Here is a 16,960-nt window from a genome sequence, read left to right on the forward strand (position 1 = left end):
CTGCGCATGTGCGGCCATTTTTTCATGGCCGCACATGCGCAGATGGTGAAGTTTGCGTGTGGGCGGTGGGGAAGACCAAGGGAAGGTTCCTTCAGCCGCCCAACAGCTGATCTGCTCGGTAGCGCGGCAGCAGCGAGGAGCCGAAGATGGGGTTTCCCCTTTGCCTGGGCAACGGGGAAACCTCATCTTCGGCTCCTCGCTGCTGCCGCGCTACCGAGCAGATCAGCTGTTGGGCGGCTGAAGGAACGTTCCCTGGGTCTTCCCCGCCGCCTCGGATCCTCGCTGATGCCCGCCCGCCGTTTGCCGCTCGTCCCGTTCGCCCACCGCTCGCCCCGTTCGCCCGCCGCTATCGAACTTGCTATCGAGCCTGCTAATGAAATCCAACCCGCAGCGGCCCTTTCCCTCTCCAGGCTGCGGGAGGGGTCCGGAGAACAATGCCTGGCGCCGCGCTCCCGGCTGGGCTTTTTTCCCCCATTTCCCCTCGGGTGGAATTTCAGACCCTCCGCCGGTTGGATTTCATTAGCAGGCTCGATAGCAAGTTCTTCCTCCCTTTAGAAAGCCCCGCAGCCTCCTCCGCCCGGCGAGGCCGCCAGCGAGGACCCGCAAAGCCGCCGCAGCGAGGCCAAGCCGCCCGCTCCCACGGCACGGGCTCCCAACACAGCGCCGCACAGCCCGCCCTCGGCGATGCCTCTGCGGATCTGCAAGCCCAGCCGAGCGACGCCTCTGGTCTGGGCGAAGGCAGTGGGCAGGCCCCGCCGCAGCAGTCCCCGCGGGCACCGCGCGCCAAGGGCCGGCCAGGCCGCCGGCCAACAAAGGGGCTCCCTCGCCTCCCTCGGGCAGGTTTACAAAGGCAGCGCGGCAACTTGGAGCCCAGCACGCCCCGCAGCCCTCGCCTCGCCCGCCCCCGCCTGGCCGGCGCTCCGGCTACCCCCGGCTGAGGAAGAACCGAGTAGCCCCCGCCCTCCCCCGCCCGGCTCCCTTCAGCCCCCCGGGGCCAAGCGGGCGGGGGGCGGGCGGGACTTCGCCTGTCTCCGCCGCCCGCATCGCCCCTCCGGCGGGCCGGCCTCCCCCGCCCGCCTCTGCTGCAGCCGCCGCCGCCTCCCCGACTGGCACAAAAGGGCCCCGCCCGCCCCGCCCCGAAGCTTACCTTGCGAGTTTTTGGCTGCGGGGGGAGAAGTAGGACTTTCCTAACTCCCTCCCCCCGGTCGCCGTTTGCTGCTCGCCCGTTCACCTGCCCGCCATCAGGACCGCCGCGCACTAACTTGATGACGGCCAAGCCGTCCCAGATCGTGGGGAGGGGAGCTCTTCTCCAGCCAGGGGACGGCGAGGCCCTCCCAATGCCCCACGCTTGGAGCCGGAGTGAGGCCACTTCCGCCTCCGGATGAAGGAATCTCCTCAAACTCAAAGCCTGTATCCTGCCGCCCGGTTTACCCAGGACACGAGCGGCGAAGTGAGCCACAGCCACCTCCGTTCGGGCGAAGGAATCCCTGGGCAACGGGGAAACCCCACTGAAACCGGGCGGTTTGGACTTTCCATTCCTCCAAGTCACTTCGCCGCTCGTGTCCTGGGTAAACCGGGCGGCAGGATACAGGCTTTGAGTTTGAGGAGATTCCTTCATCAAGTTAGTGCGCGGCGGTCCTGATGGCGGGCAGGTGAACGGGCGAGCAGCAAACGGCGACCGGGGGGAGGGAGTTAGGAAAGTCCTACTTCTCCCCCCGCAGCCAAAAACTCGCAAGGTAAGCTTCGGGGCGGGGCGGGCGGGGCCCTTTTGTGCCAGTCGGGGAGGCGGCGGCGGCTGCAGCAGAGGCGGGCGGGGGAGGCCGGCCCGCCGGAGGGGCGATGCGGGCGGCGGAGACAGGCGAAGTCCCGCCCGCCCGCTTGGCCCCGGGGGGCTGAAGGGAGCCGGGCGGGGGAGGGCGGGGGCTACTCGGTTCTTCCTCAGCCGGGGGTAGCCGGAGCGCCGGCCAGGCGGGGGCGGGCGAGGCGAGGGCTGCGGGGCGTGCCGTGCTCCAAGTTGCCGCGCTGCCTTTGTAAACCTGCCCGAGGGAGGCGAGGGAGCCCCTTTGTTGGCCGGCGGCCTGGCCGGCCCTTGGCGCGCGGTGCCCGCGGGGACTGCTGCGGCGGGGCCTGCCCACTGCCTTCGCCCAGACCAGAGGCGTCGCTCGGCTGGGCTTGCAGATCCGCGGAGGCATCGCCGAGGGCGGGCTGAGCGGCGCTGTGTTGGGAGCCCGTGCCGTGGGAGCGGGCGGCTTGGCCTCGCTGCGGCGGCGGCGGCTTTGCGGGTCCTCGCTGGCGGCCTCGCCGGGCGGAGGAGGCTGCGGGGCTTTATAAAGGGAGGAAGAACTTGCTATCGAGCCTGCTAATGAAATCCAACCGGCGGAGGGTCTGAAATTCCACCCGAGGGGAAATGGGGGAAAAAAGCCCAGCCGGGAGCGCGGCGCCAGGCATTGTTCTCCGGACCCCTCCCGCAGCCTGGAGAGGGAAAGGGCTGCTGCGGGTTGGATTTCATTAGCAGGCTCGATAGCAAGTTCGATAGCGGCGGGGCGAACGAGGCGAGCGGCGGGCGAACGAGGGGAGTGGGGGGCGAACGAGGGGAGCGGCGGGCGAACGAGGGGAGTGGGGGGCGAACGAGGGGAGCGGCGGGCGAACGAGGGGAGTGGGGGGCGAACGAGGGGAGCGGCGGGCGAACGAGGGGAGTGGGGGGCGAACGAGGGGAGCGGCGGGCGAACGAGGGGAGTGGGGGGCGAACGAGGGGAGCGGCGGGCGAACGAGGGGAGTGGGGGGCGAACGAGGCGAGCGGCGGGGCGAACGAGGGGAGTGGGGGGCGAACGAGGGGAGCGGCGGGCGAACGAGGGGAGTGGGGGGCGAACGAGGGGAGCGGCGGGCGAACGAGGGGAGTGGGGGGCGAACGAGGGGAGCGGCGGGCGAACGAGGGGAGTGGGGGGCGAACGAGGGGAGCGGCGGGCGAACGAGGGGAGTGGGGGGCGAACGAGGGGAGCGGCGGGCGAACGAGGGGAGTGGGGGGCGAACGAGGGGAGCGGCGGGCGAATGAGGCGAGCGGCGGGCGAACGGGACGTGCGGCCGCCGAACGGGGCGAGCGGCAAACGGCGGGCGGGCATCAGCGAGGATCCGAGGCGGCGGGGAAGACCCAGGGAAGGTTCCTTCGTCCACCTAGCAGCTGATCTGCTCGGCAGCGCAGCACCAGCGAGGAGCCGAAGATCTTCGGCTCCTCGCTGCTGCTGCGCTGCCGAGCAGATCAGCTGCTAGGCGCCCGCTCGAGAGCAAGAGGGGGAGAGATAGAGAAAGAGAGAGAAGGAAAGAAAGATGAGAGAGGGAGGAAGAGAGTGTGAGAGAGGAAGAAGCAACATAGAGAAAGAGGGGGAAGACCCAGGGAAGCCTCTGCCCGGCGGGGAAACTCCACCATCTACGCATAGGGCACGCATGCGCAGATGATGGAGTTTACTTCCGGGTTGAAAACTCGCGATATAGCGTTTAGCGAACATCGAGACCGCGAAGATCGAGGGATCACTGTATATATATTGATGAGATCATTTGAAGGTGTGCTATGAATTCTCAGGACTAAGACTCAGATCATTTTGGGATTTGTTTTTGATTATCATTAAATGAGTAAATGCACCGCTTGATAAATTAGAACTTTCATTTTTGCTTATGCTTTAAATATATATTGCTGTTCTAGTTAATTTTGAAATATATATTGACCCAGATTTTTTAGGACCAGTTTTTAAAATAGTTTTGAAGAGTGTAATCCCAAACTGGGAGAAATAATTGTTGCCTATATAATTGGAAGTACACTTCTCAATTTATGAGTTTGAGAGAATGATTTCTTCTAAAATGAATGTATTAAAATGCTGAAGATGGCATAACATAAAGAGATCAATTAAAAAATGCCATGAGCTAAGAAACAAGCACGAATTACCATATTTTTTGGACTGTAAGACACTGGTGTATAAGATCCACCAAGATTTCAAAGAGGTAAGTAAGAAAAAAGTTCTTGTCCTCCCTGACCCCTATGAGCACCCTGCAAACCTTTTGCAAAGATGGGGCTGTTTTTTACAACAATGGGTGCGTTTTTGCCTTCCCACTCTATAGGTCTCCCAAGCCCTCTGCGTACCCCATTTTTTTTCTCCAAAAATGGGCCTGTTTTTCACTCGTTTTTGAGAAAAACAGCACTCACAGGGTTTGAGAAGCCTGCAGAGTGCTCCTGGAAGTTGGAAGTAGGTAAAAACGCCCCTGTTTTTGGGGGGGGGGGAGAAACCTCACCCACCAAATGGTGTTTTTGCCTTCCCTCGGTCCCCAGGAGCACCCTGCAGGCTTCCCAAACCCTTTGCACGTGCCACTTTTCACGAAAATGGGACATTGGTACTGGGCTTTGGGAGGCCAAAAATGGCTTTATTCGGGGTATAATACACACTGACATTTCCACCCTCTTTTAGGGGTGAAAAAGATGTAACTGAAAAATACAGTACACAATTACATTTAGATTTTACAATTAAATAGCTAGGATTATATAGCATTGAAAATCTACGAATTATCTTTACCATGATTCTGAAAGGGGTTATAGAAAATAAAATATGACCTTTCTTAGGAGAGACTTCCACAATATGGGTCAAATGCTGGAGAGGTCTTAACCTATAATCATGCATTTTTAAATGGGGGTTAAAAATAAATTGCCATTTTAATCACATTGTTGGTTTGCCTAGCAGGTCATTAAAAGAGAGGTTTCTGCCCTGCCTTTTAAAAAATGTGATGAATATTTCTAAATGTAGTCACTATTCCTTAAAATATTTTTTCCTACTACTTTACTCAGAGGAGTAAACTTTACTCAAGGAGTGACATAAAAGCTTTTTGTTGCTTCTTTCGTCCCCAAATGAATAATGAAAATAACGGGCAGGTGTTTGTTGGAAGGATCTTGTCCTTTCACAAGGCAAAATTTGCATCTTACATTTTACTCATAAAAACCGAAAGCCAGTGAATTTGCTCCAATAGTAGATTGGAACAAATTCATTTGCTCCACTGTTTATGCTATAAAAACATACTTCTGAAAGCAATCTAACTGCAATATTATATGCCAGCTACAGTTTTGAATACTTACGAAGGTCACAGTGTTAAGTGATGTAAATAAGAGCTAATTAAAACAAATCACAGTGAAAGCACAGATGGTGCAACAATTGAAAATGGGACAGAAGCATTCTTGACCATTGCTAACAGTCTGACCTTTCAGGATCAGTGCCAGTTGCAAGTGCTTCAAATTTATTGGAAAATCAAAGAGTAGGGTTCTATTTCTAGAGGAGGATATTTGGGCTCAGCCATGGCAGTTTTCTATCTCCCCACCCACATATTGTAAAAAATGCTACTGGTTCGTAGAACCAAAGTTTTTTTGTTTAAGTTCCGACAATCACATGCTGCACAGCTGATCTTTGGAACTTTTTCTCCCATGTAGCCTGATAGGTCAAAATGGTATAGTTCAAAAATAAGGGGAAGGGAGAGAAGGAAAGAAAGAGGGAGGGAGGGAAAAAGGAGAGGACGATAGGCCTACAAACCTGGCACTAGAGGCAGCTTCATGCATGGCTGGAAGGGACCTGGCTGTCATCTAGTTCAATTCTATTTCAGCAGGACATTGTTAAAATCACATGACTACATAGCCATGCTCACCTAGCCACATCCACATAAAGCAAAAATAATAGATTTTACCACTGGCTTACATACCAAACTATGTGCTTCTTCTTTTTTTTAAAGCATTTTATTCAATCTTCTGAAGGTCAGAGATTTTGTAAGTGTTATTTCAGTTCACTCAATATCTAAAGATACTGCCTGCATCTAAAGTATATTTTGTTAATTTGAAGGGGAAATATGTTATTCTCTGCTTATGTGTTATATTTGCATATTCTTCTTTCCAGGAAGGTAGTATTCAATCTTGATGTTTTTCATTCTTTCAGTTTGGTTGTATTAGATGAGATGGATCAGTTGGATAGCAAGGGACAAGATGTTCTTTATACAGTATTTGAGTGGCCTTCTGTCCCCAATTCTCGGCTTGTTCTCATTGGTGAGTATCAGAGATGTTAAAGCTTAAGCTTGATAGATTAAAAGGAAGAGTCTTAATATACTTTTGCAAGAAAATACCTATCTGGGTTCTGAGTATTTTCCAAAGTCTAATTTTGCCCACTGTTGATTTCAGTTTGTTTGTTTCTTCTGCTACTCATCCATGTTGACCGTTGCTTAGCTGTGCTATTATGGTTCTTGTCACCTTCCTTCTCAACTACTGGAAGGGAAAGCAAGGTATATTTAAGTTAGAAGCAGAAAGAGAAAGTTTTCAAAGAATGTGGATCTTTGATTATTTTCTGTCTCTTTCTGTTAGAGTTGTGCGTTCCCACTGATCTGCTACGTAGAAGAATCTTTAATTAATTGTTTGTCTGAAAGATATATAACATTCTAAGGGAAATCAGAACTAACTAGCCCACTCCTCTATGTAGCATATAGGACAATTCACCCAAGCCTAAATTTAACAAACATTTCCTTGTGCAAAATAAGAGATTCAATTCAATTCAATTTATTACATTTGTATGCCACCCCTCTCCGAAGAGGTGGGTTGCTGAGAAAATATGAAATACATTCCTTTTCAACTTACTTGTGCATTTACTTAGAACAAGTAAAAATGGCATTAGAGGTGAATTGTACATAGCTCATGATGACAGATATAGATAAGTACTATAAAAGTATAGTTGCCCCAAGCTTTTAAAAGAAATGTTATTTTAATTCTTAGGGAAACCTTGGGTATGGAATGTTTTGATAATATAAATGAGGTTTGTTTGTTTGACAGGTATTGCTAATGCTCTGGATCTCACCGATCGCATCCTGCCTCGCCTGCAGACCCGACCTTTGTGCAGGCCACAGCTACTAAACTTTCCCCCATACAGCAAAGACCAGCTGGCTTCTATTCTCCAGGAACGCTTGAAGAAGGTAATACGTCAGTAGCCTGATTCAAAAATGAATTGTCTAGGCCCTAAGCAAGGTATAGAAGGAATAAGCTGCATTTATCTTTGATTTCACTTGGAGAAGTGTTATTTGAATTTGAATTTCTCAGCATCTTCTGCTTTGCATTAGGAGCTCCTTCAGTTTCCTTGCAGCTGAGAACAAATTAGTTAATTTGTTGGGCTAATCCCTAATGGCAAAGTGTAAGGTAGGAAGTTAACTGATTAAGGATATTAATGTGAGCAAAATGAGAGGTTTTGAACTAAGTATAAGAATTGCTTTCTATACATGCCGAGATCATGTTCCCTCCCCCCCCAAAAATGTAGGGCGGCATTACTTTTGTTACCATGTTTTCTCTTCTTTATTCCTTTAGGTGTCAGGGGAGCAAGTGTTGGACAATGCTGCTATCCAGTTCTGTGCTAGAAAAGTCTCTGCCTTCTCTGGAGATGCCCGTAAAGCACTGGACATCTGCAGGTGACAAATATATAGTGAACTAAATTCTAAGCTAATTGCTGGATGGGGAACATGATTTAAAGCTTCATTATGGTGTTTGGAGCCCCTGACTGAGAAGGGGAGGGGGGAGACAGAACCTTCCTGTCATTGTGGTGATAGGGGAGGGTGGTGTCTCCTGGCTGTGCTAATGTCTGGAAATGTTTACAGCCCATTACCTATGAAGGGTGAAAGGAATTGGTCCTCCTGCAGCGATTATAGATTGGTTAATTACATTTAGATTGCAAAAGGCTCTCATTAACAGCTCTCAAGCAGACATCTTTATGGCGCTTGGAAATGTTATCTTTTCCCACACAGAGTTTATCTGAGTTGTCTTCCATCTTCCTTGATCTTATGTTTACTCAAATGCAGGGCAAATACACCTGCTTCAGTAATGCATGCATTTAATTATATCAGTCAGTTTAGAAATTGGTCCTAATTCTGGGTGGCTTACATTTTAAAAAGTAAAAGCGTTACAGTTTTTAAAAAAATCTTGTGTCCTGAAGAGGCTTGACCATCAACTAATCTCAAGGTCTAGATTTAGGAGAAGAGTCAGATCTTCAATAAATTTGAAGGTCTTAATAATTGTAGGTTATTAGGGTAGGAGCAATGTATATCTTAGGGGGGATATTTACAGCATAAAACAATAATAGAGATTTCACACAGGCAAAGAAAAGCTAGCTGTCACTTCGGGAGGATTCCAATCTAGATCTTTGATTAGGGTCTAGATATTTATTAGTATTTGAAAAGCAAAAGAAAGCATAATATATGTTAACTTAATAACCGAAAACAAAAGCCACATGCAAAGTAATTCAGACTGCGAGAAAAGAAGCGAAGCAGAGAATGTGCGCTATAGTGGGCCATTCCAAGAGAACCAGGAAAACTTGAATAAGGAAAGCTTCTGGAATGCCATTGGTCTGCTGTTATTCCCTTACCTTTATAGGTAAAATGTCCTCTAACAAAGAGTCAAAATGTGAAGTAATCTGGTGTCATTTAAGGAATTTACATAGACCTTTCTGCAGAATAGAATAGAATTCTTTATTGGCCAAGTGTGATTGGACACACAAGAAATTTGTCTTATTATACAGCTTGTGTTTTCATTCGGGAAAAATTGTTGAAATATGCTAGGCACATAAATATTACTATTGATCTTGCCCCTTCTTTTCTTTTGCTAGCCCCTGAACTGTGCAAATCATTTTGAACTCTGTTACCTTTATAATCCTTGAGATTTTAATCTATAAAACCCTTACAATTTAATTTCCTGTTGCATCATTTTCATGCAGAAGATTATTGTAGGAGTTTTTCTTTAACTGGATTATATTTTATTTCTCTTAGTTAAGAACTACAGAAATAAACATAAAAGAGTTTACACATAGGATGTAGAGGAAGAAATGATAACAGTAATAATACTAATGCAAAATCAGCATTAAAAGTTAATTGCTCCTAAAACAGCCTTTAGAAGAAGTAGAAATACAATTAAAGTTTATGTGAAACCAATTCAGTGAAAGACAGTTGGTGCTCATCTCCCTGACACTATGCACTTGAGTTAAGTGAATGCTTTCAGAGCAATCTCGGTACATTGAAAATAATCTTGGTACATCATTCTAAAGCTTTACTTGTTACTTGAAAGAGAAACATAATATTTATGTGGTTGAAGGAAAGATGTTGTTTGCTTAATTTGCTTTTTTAGTTTTGTTTTTGGCTTTTCTTTCACCACTATTTTGTTTAGTTAACTGTACAATTGTACATTATTAGAAACAATATTTAATTTTATTAAACAAATTCATTGATGAAAATTATTTTGTGCCTTTAAACGTACCTGGTTCCATTTCAAAATGACTTTTGTTCTAAAATTGCCAACCAACTTTTGGATCTGAAACTTAAGCTTTGGTTTAGCTATGAGTAAATGTCAGCTTGTACATAGATTAAGTTCTGATTCCATCCATTTATGGTGGTGCCCAAATTAGACATAAGTTAGCACAGAGGGTCAAAATCTGCCTCTGGCACTACTTCCAATATAACAAATAGAGCATTCATCTCATTAACATGCAAGATAGTAATGAAATCCCATTAATGGGCCATGCACGCTATACTAGATCTTCTTTCATTATAGCATAGTTTCTCCCTTGTGACTTTAGAGCTACTTTAGAGCATTGGGATGAAAAGACAAAATCAGGAACTGGTATAAGTAGAGTAACGTTCACTGTGAGAAGGCTAGGCCAGTATAGGTTTCTTGTACCAATAATAAATGCCATAGCATTTTACTGGATTTTCAGCTGATGGGTCAAGTCCAAAATAAATTCATGAATTAGCTAAAGTGGGCATTGTCATGGCAATAATTGTATTTGTTCTTATACTTTTGAAATTGTATTTGTTCTTATACTTTTGAAATGGGAACTACAGTATAATAGGAAAGGGGAGTAGAATTGTGTAGAAACGCATAGATACAGAAAGGAAGTAGGTGAAAAGAAATCATTTAAAAAGAATTGAATAGTTTGCTGTTAATGGGATTGGAGGCAACTAAATCAACCATTTTGTTTAAGTCACTTGCTCTTGAAGTAGAATCTCAATATGTATCACTCTTGCCAAATGTTTTGCCTAGCTTTCATGAAGATCACAAAAGTAGACAGTTCAATTTATTTAATAGATAAAATTATTTCCTGAGGTGGAAAATGATTGATTTTGGACATCTGAGTAGTTAAGAAATTAAGATGGTAGTTCTGGGACCATCTTTGTGTTCCCTTGTGGGTGGGATTTTCATTGCATAATTGCAGTTTTCTATCTTGACTTTTTAGATTTCCCTGTGGAACCTCCCTGTAACTAACTCCTTGTCCACAAGGTGGTGCTGCCACACGAAACTAAATCCAGATAGAACACTGAGACAAACATTGTCCCTATTGAAAATCAAAGACTTCTCTTACTGCATGCTTCAGATAGATTTCTGTAAAGGAAGTCAAGAGAATTGATATTAAAGATTTCAAAAATTACATGTAGATTATAAAGTATTTATTTTTCTCCCCTTTACAGGATAGACAGTTTAGAAATATATAAAATAATACAATTTATTAAACACTTTTATTATATAAATGGCAGAGCCTGTTTATATATCTAAAAATATAGTAAGTGTATCTTCTTTAAAAGAGTTTTGCTCAGGGAATAGGACAACAGCCAAAATGGGACATTACCTTGCAGCTTTTTGTCCTTCTTCTAGTTGGCCAGTGAACTAGATGAATTATCCTATTGCAATGTTATGTTTAAATGCATAAACATAAACTAGAAGACTGGGACATGCCATCGCTATTGCTTTAGATGAAGATCAGTCTTCTGTCCAAAATGATGCCAACATAGTAAACATTCTTTTTAAAAAAAAAAAAAAATTTGTTTAGATCCCTTGGAGATCTAAGTTCTGTTCTCTTCCTTTAATCTACTATTTACTTAGATCTCTTTGCAACCTTGTTCTGTTCTCTTCCTTTAAACTACTATTGGTGCAACTTGATTGAAAGCAGTACACACAACAAAAATGGCACTTTGCAGATGGTATAGCCTTTGGAGAAAGCAATCAATGTTTATAAAGAAAGGAAAAAGAAAATCCCTAACATTTATATTCACTTTACTGGCATCACAATACAATGACTTGATGTACGAAATGTCATCAGCAGGAAAGCTTTTCTGTTGTTGAGCTTAATTAATTCTGCTGATGGACCTTCATGACTCTCTTTTTGTGTTGCATTTGATAAGCTATTTGCACATTTGTATAAAATCCCCATTTTTTTTAGATAATAGAAATTGAGTTTACACTTTTTCTAATTAAAATAAATACTCCAGATAAGGGGAGATAGCTTTTTCTGCTAATTGGCTTTGCGGTTGGAAGTTTTTTCTTCTTAGCTTTGTTAGATCCCAATTAAGACTGGAGGGATATTAAGGTGACTGTAATGGATGGTATGATCTGATAGCAAGAACAAGCTGAAGATATCTTCTCTGTGTGCCCTACACTATGGAGGCAACTAAAAGAATGTAAATAATACAACCGGTTGCAGCTGATCTGTTTTCTGCTTAAGTTGAAACAGCTGGGAGTTATTTCTGAATCTTGGCAGAATGCTTCATATGTTATAGCATGGGTAGCACATTGATTATGTGAGAAAATTTGGAGTGGCACATCACTATATTGGGGGTAAAGTTCTAATACCATGATCTGAAATACTACCTTTATCTTTAGGAGAGCCATTGAAATTGTGGAGTCAGATGTGAAGACTCAAGCTATACTTAAACAAATGCCTGCCGGTAAGTAGATTTTTTCTCATTCTCTACTTTATGCAGATCATGTACTTTTATGCAAAAATACTAGGTTTCCTTAAGAGTTTTCCTGATGTAGTTTGGGAGCATTTCTTCCAGAAAGTTAAGTTTAGGCCAAGCTGGGGGAATGAAAATGATGGTAAAGTTGGCTGACACAAATGTATTTTCTGCTCCCCCATTACAAAAGCATCCCTGTAGAAGAAGCTGAACATGTTCCCCCTCTTCCATACCTGATCCTACATATAGGTTACAGCAGAAAACCAAGTATGAAATAGCTGCAGTTATGCCTCTTCCAAAGCAGCTACATGCAAACTAAAAATTTGTGTATCTTAAGGATTGTGTGCAGTGAAGATGGTGTATAGAGGTTTGTATTGACCCATCTTGAAACTTAGGCCAACACTTCTGAAGCAATGTTAAGATGTGGATTTCAGCTACCAGAATTTACCAGCCAGCATATGATGTTCACACATCTTAACGTTGCTGAGGGATCCTGCTGAAACATTTGCTGTAATTATTTGAGTATACAATTTGACTGAAGAGGAAAGGCATTTTGCAATTGGTGCAAATGGCAGTTTGATTTGTAGCTACTATGGGAAAATGCAAATATTACCTTGTTCCCCTGGAAAGAAAACCCTGTCTTTAATTTTTTGAGCCCTGAAATAAGCTGTATTGCCATGCAATCAAAAGCCCGATTAGGCTTATTATCAGAGGATGTCTTAGTTTGGGGAAAACAGGGTCGGAATCATTAAGAAGAAAATCAAAAAGTGAAGTTGCTAATGCTTTCATTTAGAACTGGAGTGAAATTTTACTTAGAATAATGTGATATTGTTTATCTCACTAAACCTCAAAAAAAGCAAACTATGAAAAAAAAACCCTATGAAAAAGTAAAATACCAATAAAAAAATAATGCATCAATTAATATATTTCCATAAATTATATTTTTCTGTAATTTCATTCAATATTTCCAAGCTCAATTAATTTTCAGGCTCTTAGCATTTACTATTATTAACTTTCATCAATCTTCTACATTTCCAAGTATATTTTAAATTCATAATGCAAACTCATAAAATCATAAAAACCTTGTTTATCTTCCATTAATTTTACCTATAGTTCTATAGTTCTAAAATTCTAATCTAATTTTACAAATTAATACATCCTAATATTAACCAACACCTAAACATATCTTTTACCAATATTTCATAGTCAATCCATATTTAATAATCATCCCTCCTCAAATTTCTACCACTGTTCTCATTTCTGGGCACCTCTCCTGTCTCTCCCTCTTTTCTCTCTCATTTGTTTCTCATTTCTCCCTCTTCCTCCCTTTTTCTCTCATTCCTTCCCTCTCTCACTTCTCTCCTTTTCCATCCCTGTCTCCCCCCCTTGTGTGTGTGTATGTGTGTGTGTGAACTCTTGAACCATTTCCAAAAACAGGTGAGGGCTGGGGGTTTTTTTCTCTGTTATTATTTAAATCAAGAGTCACTTCACTCTCTCTCTTTCCTTCCTTCCCTCCCTTTCTCTCTCCCTCTTTCTTCCCCCCCTCTCTTTCTCTCTCTTCCATCCTCCCTCCCTTTCTCTACACAGCAGAACCTTTCGCTTTCCCTCAGCAGGAAGAGGTCTCTTGCCTCGGGCTCACAAGGGGGGCTGCTGTGGTCGTGGCTGACCACCAGGGGGCTCCTTCCACATGCGACGCTGCCCTGGCAGCTCATTAGCTTCCAAAGGGAACTGAGCATGCTTGCCCACCTTTTGCCCGTCTCTGCTTCTCTCGCTCCCCAGCTGAAAAGGCAGGAAGGGGGAAGGGGAGGAAAGGCTTCCCCAGCGTGCGTCCCCACCCTTTCATCCCTCCAACCCAGGATTTCCCTCCAGGAAAGAAGCTGCTGGCAGCATTGCTGGGGGTTCCCTGCAGAGGGCTGGCAGGGGGTGGGTGTTTCGCGCCCTCACCCCCACCCGGGAGAAAGATACAAGCCTCCCCCCTCCTGGTTTTGTGTGTGTGTGTCTATCTGGGAATCCCTTGTTTGTTTATTTGTTTGTTTATTTATTTATTTGTTTGTTTGTTTGTTTATTAGGTTTGTGTGCCGCCCCTCTCCGTAGACTCGGGGCGGCTCACAACAATAGAACAATTCAAGACAAATCTAATAATTTAAAAACATTTTTAAAAACCCGTTATTAAAACAGACATACATACACACAAACATACCATACATGAATTGTATAGGCCTGGGGGAGGTGTCTCAATTCCCCCATGCCTGGCAGCAGAGGTGGGTTTTAAGGAGTTTATGAAAGGCAAGGAGGGTAGGGGCAGTTCTAATCTCAGGGGGGAGCTGGTTCCAGAGGGTTGGGGCCGCCACAGAGAAAGCTCTTCCCCTGGGACCCGCCAAACGACATTGTTTAGTCGACGGGACCCGGAGAAGGCCAACTCTGTGGGACCTAATCGGTCGCTGGGATTCGTGCGGCAGAAGGCGGTCCCGGAGATATTCTGGTCCGATGCCATGAAGGGCTTTAAAGGTCATTACCAACACTTTGAATTGTGACCGGAAACTGATCGGCAACCAATGCAGACTGCGAAGTGTTGGTGTAACATGGGCATATTTAGGGAAGCCCATGATTGCTCTCGCAGCTGCATTCTGCACGAATTGAAGTTTCCGAACACTTTTCAAAGGTAGCCCCATGTAGAGAGCGTTACAGTAGTTGAATCTCGAGGTGATGAGGGCATGAGTGACTGTGAGCAGTGAGTCCTGGTCCAAATAGGGCCGCAACTGGTGCACCAGGCGAACTTGGGCAAACGTGTTCTTAAGAGGAAGGCATGGGTGGGATATTGTTGGTGCGGTGTTGTGGTTGCGTGTTGCATGCAGGTGAAGGAGACCAGGGGAGGGGGAGGGGGAGGAGGGGCGTCCCTGAGCACGCCAACACCATGACTGACCCTCTTCCCTCTTTTTTTTCCCCTCTTTCTCTGTGTGCGTTTGTCGCAGCCTCGATCTCTTCCACCTTATTCCTCCCTCCTTCCACCCTCATCCCTCTGCGGGCCAGATAAATGGCCTCAGCGGGGCTCATGCGTCCCACAGGCTATAGTTTGGGGACCACTGCTGTAAGGGCTTCTCCGCTCCCTCCAAATTAAGAACACATTGGGTCACCCTAAAAGGGTGGCTGGGGTCAAATCTGCAGACGCAATAATTGTGGAAAAATGCTAACATTTTCCCACCCATATCGCCACTTGATAAGTCCTAATAAAGACTCTTAACAGTGTTTGGTCAGATTCGGATTTACTGGTTGTCCAGTGTCTCTAGACGTCTCTTCTGGCACTTCATCTCCCAGAGCTCCTCAGTAAACCAAAGAGATCTCCTGGATCCACTGCCAGAGAGGTGGCCAAAGCGCAATCCGGTCCAGAGCCCTCAATGATGCCTTATTCAAGGCAACCTCCAGGGACTCAGCCAGATTGTGGGTAAGAGAGTCAGGAATTTCCCCAGGCTCCTTCTGGAACCCTTCGGTGTCCATTAGGCATCTGGGACGGAAATACTTAATCGGCTCCCCTCCCTGCGGTGGAGGATCAAAATTAGAGTGCAAAAATTGCATGTTTGCATGGTCTGAAATCACATGATGCAACAATGCTGATAAAACTAAGATCTACATCTTTAGTGGGACACTGTCTGAGAATACCAAATATGGTTTGCTGAATTTTTTTCAACTGAGATAGAAAGCAAACAAAATGTGTGATTTGTACATTTCAAGAATTACATGGGCTGAGGTTCGCCTGGTGCACCAGTTGCGGCTCTATTTGGACAGGGAGTCACTGCTCACAGTCACTCATGCCCTCATCACCTCGAGGTTTGATTACTGCAACGCTCTCTACATGGGGCTACCTTTGAAAAGTGTTCGGAAACTTCAGATCGTGCAGAATGCAGCCGCGAGAGCCATCGTGGGGCTTCCAAGATTCGCCCATGTTTCCTCAACACTCGGTGGCTTGCATTGGCTGCCGATCAGTTTCCGGTCACAATTCAAAGTGCTGGTCATGACCTTTAAAGCCCTACATGGCTTTGGACCAGACTACCTCCGGAACCGCCTGCTACCGCACAAATTCCAGTGACGGATAAGGTCCCACAGAGTAGGCCTTCTCCGGGTCCCGTCAACTAAACAGTGTCGTTTGGCTGGCCCCAGGGGAAGAGCCTTCTCTGTGGCGGCCCTGGTCCTCTGGAACCAACTCCCCCCGGAGATTAGAATTTCCCCCACCCTCCCTGTCTTTCGTAAGCTACTCAAGACTCATTTATACCGCCAGGCATGGGGAAGTTGAGATATTCCTTCCCCCTAGGCCATTACAAGTTATGCATGGTATGTCTGTGTGTATGTTTGGTTTTATAATAAGGGTTTTTAGTTGTTTTATTATTGGATTGTCACATGCTGTTTTTATCATTGTTGTTAGCCGCCCCGAGACTACGGAGAGGGGCTTCATACAAATCCAATTAATAATAATTATAATTATAATTATTATTATATGAACAATGGATTTTCCACTCAGCTATACTTTTGTCTTCTGACCAGCTGATTCCAGCCCTACAGCTGCAGACACTGCAGTGCTCAAACGAGTGGGCCTGTGTCACGTCTCGCAAGTGATCTCCGATGTGTATGGTGACCGGATGGCAACTGGTAACAGTTACGGTGATTCTTCTTCCTTCCCACTGCAACAGAAGATTTTAGTCTGTTCTCTGTTGCTCTTAGCCAAGCAACAGAATACCAAAGAAGTTAGCCTAGGAAAGGTGAGTATTGATTCTTCACTGCCACTCTCCTATAGTACTTTTATTTAGTCCTGCTTCACTCTTCTTCACCTGGGTCCCATGAGGAATGAATCTGAAAAAATCTTTATATCGGCTAATATAATATTTTTATGGAAAATTTGTGTTCTGGAAGTTCTATAATAAAGTGATATCAAAAGATTGCTGCTCTCTGCTCTTCGTATCCTGTACCTTATCTTTTAAAGAAGATATTGAGGATAAATATCTGTTTACTTAGGAACTAAAGTCTTCAATCTTCCCTGGTCTGAATGAAAGATAATTGCATGAAACATAGTATGATGTTCAATACAGGTAGCCCATGACCTACGACCAGAATTTATGTTGCTAAACAAGGCAGTTGTTAGATGAGTGATTTTACTACCTTTTTGGAGACAGAGAAGGGAAAGGGGGGACATGATCGAAAC

General features: G+C 45.5%; 1 protein-coding gene across 3 annotated transcripts in view; it reads left to right on the forward strand.

The window, feature by feature from the left end:
• The window catches only part of CDC6 (cell division cycle 6), a 36,184-nt gene that overhangs the window by 14,439 nt on the left and 4,785 nt on the right, over window positions 1-16,960 (forward strand). For all 3 annotated transcript variants that reach the window (XM_070730057.1, XM_070730055.1, XM_070730056.1), the window contains exons 6-10: window positions 5,958-6,064; window positions 6,839-6,978; window positions 7,364-7,464; window positions 11,696-11,760; window positions 16,306-16,520. In XM_070730057.1, the coding sequence (XP_070586158.1) occupies window positions 5,958-6,064; window positions 6,839-6,978; window positions 7,364-7,464; window positions 11,696-11,760; window positions 16,306-16,520 (628 nt within the window). The remainder of the gene's footprint in view (window positions 1-5,957; window positions 6,065-6,838; window positions 6,979-7,363; window positions 7,465-11,695; window positions 11,761-16,305; window positions 16,521-16,960) is intronic.

Source organism: Erythrolamprus reginae, chromosome Z, assembly GCF_031021105.1.
Source record: "Erythrolamprus reginae isolate rEryReg1 chromosome Z, rEryReg1.hap1, whole genome shotgun sequence".
In the NCBI taxonomy this organism is placed as follows: domain Eukaryota; kingdom Metazoa; phylum Chordata; class Lepidosauria; order Squamata; family Dipsadidae; genus Erythrolamprus; species Erythrolamprus reginae.